The 9,311-nt window shown below is 41.5% G+C and overlaps 2 protein-coding genes across 2 annotated transcripts in view; both read left to right on the forward strand.

Annotated features, from left to right (window-relative positions):
- The window catches only part of LOC138698252 (V-type proton ATPase 16 kDa proteolipid subunit c-like), a 65,932-nt gene extending 58,414 nt beyond the window's left edge, over positions 1 to 7,518 (forward strand). The window contains exon 5 of the mRNA XM_069824042.1: positions 7,383 to 7,518. The gene's annotated coding sequence lies outside the window, so the exon portion shown is untranslated. The remainder of the gene's footprint in view (positions 1 to 7,382) is intronic.
- On the forward strand, positions 4,756 to 8,854 carry LOC138698953 (ice-structuring glycoprotein-like). Its single transcript, XM_069825150.1, has 2 exons — positions 4,756 to 4,785; positions 7,383 to 8,854. The coding sequence occupies exons 1-2, from the start codon at positions 4,756 to 4,758 to the stop codon at positions 8,802 to 8,804; spliced, it is 1,452 nt and encodes a 483-aa protein (XP_069681251.1). The 3' UTR covers positions 8,805 to 8,854.
- Positions 8,855 to 9,311: the final 457 nt, after the last annotated feature.

The raw sequence follows: 9,311 nt of genomic DNA on the forward strand, positions 1-9,311 counted from the left end.
CAGGTTGGTTCCTTAAAGCCTTCAATGGGAAGGATTAATGGCTCTCCCCCCAGTATCCGACAGATACCCTTCTGCAGCCAAACCCTTTAACTCTATTAAATATAGAATATAATCTAAATTTAACAGAAGAAATACTGAAATCAGAAGTAAACACTGAAATACTGAAACAATTGTCTTTAGAGACAATTATTATTAGGTACCCTCCACAAAACTGGCTTCATTTATACACTAACGGATCCTTGATCTCCAGAGAAAAAGGTGCCGGTGCAGGTGTTACGTGCTGTCTCTTCTCACTTTATAGATCTCTTGGATATGGAACAACAAGTTTTGATGGTGAAATCATTGCAATAAGTGAAAGTCTCAGGAATCTTCTATGCCACATCAATAAATTTAAGAATGCAGTTATATTGTCAGACTCCAAAGCAGCTATTCTATCAATCGTCTCTAAACACACACCTTCATCTCAAACAGGAGAAATAACTAAAATGCTCTCTCAATTAATATCACTCAATAAAAGAATTGTATTCCAGTGGATACCATCCCATTGTGGAATCCTGGGAAACGAGAATGCGGATGCTTTAGCAAAGAAGGGCAGCACTGCTACTTACAGACCTGTTACTAAATCTACATATTACTCTGTGAAAAGATTTATTAAATCTACATACTTAGACTTTAACAAACAAAATTTGATAACACAATCTCAAGGGAAAAAATGGAACTCTCTGCATCAAAATCCACAGTTAATTCCCGATTTACCACGCAAATCGTCTGTAGCTGCATTTAGATTGGCAACAGGTCATGATTGTTTGGCTAAACACCTGCATAGAATTGGAATATATCAGTCCCCTAACTGCCCATTGTGCAACTCAAACCAAGAAATGGATTCGGAACACCTCAAAATCTGTGTTTCAGTGGCTAGCCATGATAATATCTTTGAAAAATATTGGAGTGCAAGAGGTCAAATGACTTTATTGTCAAACGCCTGGCATTAGAAAACAACAACAACTATTAACGGAGTTCAAATTATGATAGTGATTGATGATGACGATGACGAGGACGTACAATTACATAACAATGAAAATGGCATTCACTTTTTTCGCAGCGAATGACCATTATGTTAAATGAAAGAAATGAAAGTCCAAATTTCTCTCACCCTTTACTATGAAACTTGAACAAGATGAGTGCAACGTGCACACGCATGAACATTAATGAACAGGTTATTGATGTTGGGTTGCAAGAAAACAGTAATGTCGCTTCTATATACGACTACTAATTGAACATTAACATTTTCTCCGACAGAACATCGAATAAATTCCTCTTCTCATTCTGTACGAAACGTTATTTCCTGCTCGTAGAGAGACAGAGGGTTTGTAGAGCGACATGGTACCGACACTGATACCTTCAGTACGTGAGCGAGACAGAGAGCAATGTACAGGAAACTCCCCTTACCAGTATGAATGACTTTGATTACACGATGTAACCACGATACCCAGTTTGTTCACCGCTGATCTACATGAAACAATAACTGCGGTCTCTATGGAGACGATGCATGACAACAATAGCAATGCCGTTGCTGTGTTACATACGTTCTGAATATTAGAAAAATGTTCAGCTCATTCAGAACAGCGGTAAGATATCTTTCCCATAATCGAAGAGTACTAGAGTTTGGAGCTACATCAATTGGCGTAGGGTCCCTGATAGGCACAGGATACGGTATATATAAGATCATCACCGGCGAGAAACGGATTGGTCCTCAGGGGCTCTATCCCAAAGAGATCCTATTCAAGGACAGGCACAGGCGCCCGAAACTGCGCGAAGAGGACCTGAATACACCATCTGAGGAAGAAATCAAGGTCACCGACTATTCCAAATATCCACCTCGTCAACCAGAGGAAGGACAAGAGCCAGGCCAGAGTGGTCAGGGCGGGCAGTTGGCAGAAGAAGAAACCCCACCGCCAATCTTTATTCCTTACAGCAGGAGAAACACCGGCCACTTTGTTGTTGTGGAGGGGGGTGAATTAAAAAGGGTCTACACCGAAGAACTAGCTCCCGAAATTCCCGAAGATCAGGGACAAGATGCAAAGAAGGGGGACGACGACCCGTCCTCATCCCCTCCCCCAGCCCCTCAACAATAAGGTATGAGTTTACACTTTCAACTTACAGTATAACTAATCAGTTATATATATAAATATATATATATATATATTATCATCATCATTATCATCATCATCATCACGGGTTGAGCCGGTAGGCCCGTTCCGTCCCCATTAGAATTGTTCTCTCCAACGAAACTTCTTGGAGCATACTGGAAAGCTTTCTTGGGAATTCGGTGATCCTCCATCCTTTCTAGATGTTCCATCCACCTATTTCGTTGATTTGTTAAGTTTTGTGTTATGCCCTCTATCCTTAATTCTTTTCTGATATCTTCATTCCTCTTGTGTTGTAATAAAGAATATCCCGCCACTGATCTTAGGAATTTCATTTCTGAGGCTTCTAGTCGTCTTTTGTCTCTTTCTGTTAAGGTCCATGTCTCTGCTCCGTAAAGTAGTACTGGAAGGGTTACTGTTTTGTAGCTTTTTAACTGTGTTTCTTTCGTTGTTCTTTTTCCTAAGCTCCGTCTAATTGTTCCGCATATACCTTGAAATCTATGCATCTTTTCTTCCATATCTCTTTTTTCCACATGAGAAATGTTGCATCCTAAATATTTAAAATTACTAACTTGTTCAATAATTTTGGAGTCAATAACTATTTTCGACCTTTTATGCCTTAGAAAGTATATAGAGATTGAGAGCTATTTTCCGTCATATGGCATGTTACGTGCATCTATTTTGAAGTGAAGCTATTTTTCCTCTCCTTAGGGATAGAATTACATAGGTAGTTTCCTATTTTACTACAAATGGTAATAATCGCTGAAATTATGGAACTCAAAGAAAACTATTCCCACGCTGCAAATACTCAGAATCTCCCTGTCCTCGAGACTAAAAAAATGAACTCTTATGAAATCTGATAGAACGCCGTGGGGAATTATATATCATTTAATGACAATTCTCTTATTAACATAAATTCAGATTGTAGAGTTATCATACTTACTTACAAATGGCTTTTAAGGAACCCGAAGGTTCATTGCCGCCTTCACATAAGCCCGCCATCGGTCCCTATCCTGTGCAAGATTAATCCAGTCTCTATCATCATATCCCACCTCCCTCAAATCCATTTTAATATTATCCTCCCATCTACGTCTCGGCCTCCCTAAAGGTCTTTTTCCCTCCGGTCTCCCAACTAACACTCTATACATTTCTGGATTCGCCCATACGTGCTACATGCCCTGCCCATCTCAAACGTCTGGATTTAATGTTCCTAATTATGTCAGGTGAAGAATACAATGCGTGCAGTTCTGCGTTGTGTAACTTTCTCCATTCTCCTGTAACTTCATCCCGCTTAGCCCCAAATATTTTCCTAAGCACCTTATTTTCAAACACCCTTAACCTATGTTCCTCTCTCAGAGTGAGAGTCCAAGTTTCACAACCATACAGAACAACCGGTAATATAACTGTTTTATAAATTCTAACTTTCAGATTTTTTGACAGCAGACTAGATGATAAAAGTTTCTCAACCGAATAATAACACGCATATCCCATATTTATTCTGCGTTTAATTTCCTCCCGAGTGTCATTTATATTTGTTACTGTTGCTCCAAGATATTTGAATTTTTCCACCCCTTCGAAGGATAAATCTCCAATTTTTATATTTACATTTAGTACAATATTCTGGTCACGAGTTATCATACTAACCTGCAAATTACTCCTTTCTACCCATTATATCCCGAAATAAAATATTTTTTAATTTTTGTAGTAAATTTGAGTTCTAGTATGCCCTTAGATCACTTATGACATATAATGGTTTCATTTTTTGAGAATAATGTATGTTACATGTGTTTTTTAAGCCGTATGAAAAATCATACGCTGGGCGTTGGTGTGTAGTACAAATAAATTTTCTGTTCATATGAGTAAGCATTTGGTACACGTGATGTTTCATGTGTTTTGCACTACATATGTAATAATAACAATAATAAGTTGATACATTTTGTAAACAATGGCACTGTTTCGTGTTAGCAAATATAATAACATTGTTATCGCAACTGGAATTGCAAGAAACTGTTCTTCGGATGTAAACCAACATTACATCTCACACATCGAAACTTAGAACACTTTCCACACTTCTTTTGATTTTTACTCCCTCCAGAACATTTTCCTAGTCCCAGAACATTGTCATTGCATATGTTGGTAGCTACAGTAACTACACTGTTGTCATGCCACTTGATAAGTGTTCTCCAATTTCTGTCATCTTGTAGTGCGTGGTATGAACCTCTGGGATCTCTCTTCATATCGTGTAATGGAGCTTTCTCCACTCGATCATTATGTGTAGTTCCTTTGCAGTTGATACCATTTTCTGACAAGGTTTTGAGAAGAAGAAGAGAATTGACGTAATTGTCAATATAAACTATACATTTCTGAGGAAGGAATTCAACATAATAGTCTTTCGGTAATAGCAGTTCCAAGTGTTTTGATTTCTTCTCTATCACTTGCACCAGTCTAGGGTTGAAAACTAACGAGGTAACCCGTGGATGAACAAGATACCAACTTGTACCCATACCTAATGGACTTTGTACGAATAAATTGTTTCATGGAGTAATGCCCATAGTAGGCCTAAGGTTCCATTACTCCGTCCAGAGAGAATTTATTCCCTAGTGGGACAATGAGGCTTCCAAATTTATCATTGAGATTTGTAATAAGTGGCCGGATCTTATATATTTTGTCTTCTGGTATTGTTACCGTTCAAGTTCTATGTATCTGATAGAAGGAATATCTTTACATTGCGTTGCTCGCAAGAGCATTGTTGGTGTCAGGTAGTCTCTACCAGTAGGTACATACGACTATGCATAATTTTCAGTATCCAGATAAAATCAAAATAGCTTTGTATTTGTATACATCTTCTGAGGACAACTGGATCATGAAACCCTTTTTTGATGCATATTTTACACTTTCTCTAACAATGTGTTCAACAATTTCATCAATTATATGTTTGAATATGTCAATAGATGCGGCCTTATTGTGTAAACTACTTATATACAGTATGTAGGAATGGAATCATGTATTTTTGCAATACAGTGAAACCTGTCTAAAGGGCCATCTGAAGTTACCTCGTAAAATGGCCGTTTTATCAGGTGGCCGCTTGATTAAGGTTGCGGTTTTTTATGAATCAGCATGAAAGTACTGAATTTCATTGACTTTTTAGTAGGTACTGTGCGCGTACAACAATCGTGCATATTAATGTCAGCCCCTTCCATTCTTGCAACTAGCCTTTTCAAAACTCAATTTCTTCGCCCTCGCACATTTGAATCATTCGTAAACGAAATCATTCACATTACTAAACACAGATTCTCTCTTTTTTTTTTTGGCCACCATGCATATTTTCCTCCCATTCTTTTAATATTTCATCTTGATTATACAGTGTATTTGTGTCCTTCCACATTTGAATATTTCAGCAATTTTTTTTCGCAGATGTTCCCTTCTCACTTTCTTCAATCATTTTTCGTCTCACCTCTAAACTTAATACCACTCTAGATTTATTGTTAGACATGATTTCTCTCTCAAACTAACGTCACAGTTCCTCTGAATCAACTGAATGAAAAGAAGAAAAATTCGTAAAAGTTGGTCCAAATAGAAAAAGATGGAAAGGGGAGAAAAAAAATTCGAATGGTTAATTACTGGCCTAAAAGATACTGTGACATTTTCGATAGAAAACGTCCGGTGTTTTAATCCTTTAAAAACGAGTAAGAATTTATATCTGTGCAGGGTCGGAGTGGAAAGTGACAAAAGAGTCATAAAACAGTAACCAACTAACCCCAAGATACGAAGGGTGTACTGTTGTACACTTCACTTAGCTATTGTACTCGTGATATTGCTCTCTGTCCTCTAACCATCGAAAAAATAGGTCAGACAGTATCCGTGAAAAAAATTTTTGTTGGACAGTGACTGTTATAGTCAGGTTCCAATCCAAATAGACCCCGGCCGCTGGCCGAAGCATGAGGTGGCCGCTAAATAAATAGACAATTTGTATTGATCTTATGGTAAATCCAATTGGTTCCAGAGAAAATTGGCCTTTTGGCCAGGTGGCCGTTTAAATGAAGTGACCGCAAAGGCAGGTTTCACTGTACTATTATTAGAATCCAATTTTTTTCAGTATATTTTCTCTGAACTTCATCTACTTTTACTTTATTAGGTCTTTTGTGTACACTACTTTTGCTTTTTGTTCCTTATGTTTCGTTATGACCTGAAAGTGAATATTCTTTATCTGTACAAGAACCAGTTATTCTGAGATATTTTTCTTATGTCTTGCGCTACTTCATCATTCCCATCCAAATTCTTCTAATACACTAAATATCTCTTCAATGGTGTCCACACCTGTGGAGTAACGGTTAGCGCGTCTAGCCGTGAAACCAGGTGACCCGGGATCGATTTCCGGTCGGGGAAAGTTACCTGGTTGAGGTTTTGTCCGGGGTTTTCCCTCAACCCAATATGAGCAAAATGCTGGGTAACTTTCGGTGCTGGATCCCGGACTTATTTCACTGGCATTATCACCTTCATATCATTCAGAAGCTAAATAACCGGAAATGTTGATAAAGCGTCATAAAATAACCTACTAAAATTTAAAAAAAAATCTTCCCTGATTTCCAGAACCCTAAAACAATACGAAACTCGTTAATTCCCAACGTATGATTTATCATACACAACAATTCAACTAGTCCTACTACAATAATGTAATGGTGATATCTGTCAATAATGGGATTACAGAAGCAATAAAGATCATTCTTTATATCATTACATAAGAAAGCAAGAAAATTGCAGTATTATATAAAATAAAGCCAAAATTGTTTACCTTGGTGCGTTTTTGCTTCCATTGATAGACATCTTGATGTTGTCTACTGTACTAAAGGACAAAAGACAGTTTCACAAACGGTGAAACGTTCTGTGTAGTAAATTCAAACATTCTTGTATAATAATAACAGATAAAACCCTCATAACAAACAATATTTACATTGTTAATTGAATAAACAAAATTACGTATTTCTCGTATATTTCATACGTTGGGATATAATGGGTTAAAGAGTACCTTTAACAATGTACTTGTACTGCAGATGTTTTTATTCGGTGCTTTAGTAAAATGAAAATATCAAGATAATACGTTGAAGAAAACTGTACCACACCGCAAATCTTCACGATCTTTCTGCTGAAAAGTAAACTGCCCCAACTAGGATTGGTACACGGGAAGGCCAGGTGCCAGGGTGCTAGATTTGACGTTCGCGTTTGTTCTCTGTACAGGTTATCGTCTCCCGCCTTGCCGCTCTGGGTGCCGTGTCCTATGCCGCCGCCTACGCCATCCCCGCTGTTCACGCTGGAGTGCCCCTCGACACCACCGAAGTAGCTGCAGCCAAGACCACCTACTTCACCATCGTGGTCGCTCCAGCTCACTACGCCGCCTACGCCATCCCCGCTATTCACGCTGGAGTGCTACTCGACACTCCCGAAGTAGCTGCAGCCAAGACCACCCACTTCGCCATCGTGGTCGCTCCAGCTCACTACGCCGCCTACGCCATCCCTGCTCTTCACGCTGGAGTGCCCCTCGACACCCCCGAAGTAGCTGCAGCCAAGACCACCCACTTCGCCATCGTGGTCGCTCCAGCTCACTACGCCGCCTACGCCATCCCCGCTATTCACGCTGGAGTGCTACTCGACACCCCCGAAGTAGCTGCAGCCAAGACCACCTACTTCACCATCGTGGTCGCTCCAGCTCACTACGCCGCCTACGCCATCCCTGCTGTTCACGCTGGAGTGCCCCTCGACACCCCCGAAGTAGCTGCAGCCAAGACCACCCACTTCGCCATCGTGGTCGCTCCAGCTCACTACGCCGCCTACGCCATCCCTGCTCTTCACGCTGGAGTGCCCCTCGACACCCCCGAAGTAGCTGCAGCCAAGACCACCCACTTCGCCATCGTGGTCGCTCCAGCTCACTACGCCGCCTACGCCATCCCTGCTGTTCACGCTGGAGTGTCCCTCGACACCCCCGAAGTAGCTGCAGCCAAGACCACCCACTTCGCCATCGTGGTCGCTCCAGCTCACTACGCCGCCTACGCCATCCCTGCTGTTCACGCTGGAGTGCCCCTCGACAGCCCCGAAGTAGCTGCAGCCAAGACCACATACTTCGCCATCGTGGTCGCTCCAGCTCACTACGCCGCCTACGCCATCCCTGCTGTTCACGCTGGAGTGCCCCTCGACACCCCCGAAGTAGCTGCAGCCAAGACCACCCACTTCGCCATCGTGGCCGCTCCAGCTCACTACGCCTGCCGCATACGCCATCCCCGCTGTTCACGCTGGAGTGCCCCTCGACACCCCCTACATAGCTGCCGCCAAGACAGTCCACTTCGCCGCCCCCGCCGTCGTGGCCCCTCCAGATCACTACGCCGCCGCCTACGCCATCCCCGCTGTTCACGCTGGAGTGCCCCTCGACACCCCCTACGTAGCTGCCGCCAAGACCGTCCACTTCGCCGCCCCCGCCGTCGTGGCCGCTCCATATCACTACGCCGCCGCCTACGCCATCCCCGCTGTTCACGCTGGAGTGCCCTTCGACACCCCCTACGTAGCTGCCGCCAAGGTCGCCCACTTCGCCGCCCCCGCCGAGGCTCTTGCTCTACAGGGCCGCAAAATAAGCAGCGTTGCCACTTACGCCGGTCCCAAAAATTATAGAATATACATGAAATAAAATTGTTGTGCCATAAAAAGAGAAAAAGGGTGTTCCTTAATTATTATCTCTACCTTTCCATTGTTCCAAGTCCCAAATTTCAAAACCTTATTCCAGATCAATGGAAGGAGTCCATAATCGTACCTTTCTTTAAGAAGGGGGACAAGACTAACTGTAGTAACTTTCGAGGAATATCACTTTTGTTGACGTCGTACAAAATTTTGTCCAATATTCTTTTGAGAAGGTTAACTCCATATGTAGATGAAATTATCGGTGGTCATCAGTGTGGTTTTAGGCGTAACAGATCAACTATTGACCAGAAATTTTGTATTCGACAGATAATGGAGAAAAAATGGGAGTATAAGGGTACAGTGTATCAGTTATTCATAGATTTCAAAAAGGCAAATGACTCGGTTAAGAGAGAAGTTTTATATGATATTCTTATGGAATTTCGTATTCCCAAGAAACTAGTTCGATTAATTAAAATGTGTCTCAGTGAAACGTACAGCACA

This window comes from Periplaneta americana, chromosome 4, assembly GCF_040183065.1.
Source record: "Periplaneta americana isolate PAMFEO1 chromosome 4, P.americana_PAMFEO1_priV1, whole genome shotgun sequence".
In the NCBI taxonomy this organism is placed as follows: domain Eukaryota; kingdom Metazoa; phylum Arthropoda; class Insecta; order Blattodea; family Blattidae; genus Periplaneta; species Periplaneta americana.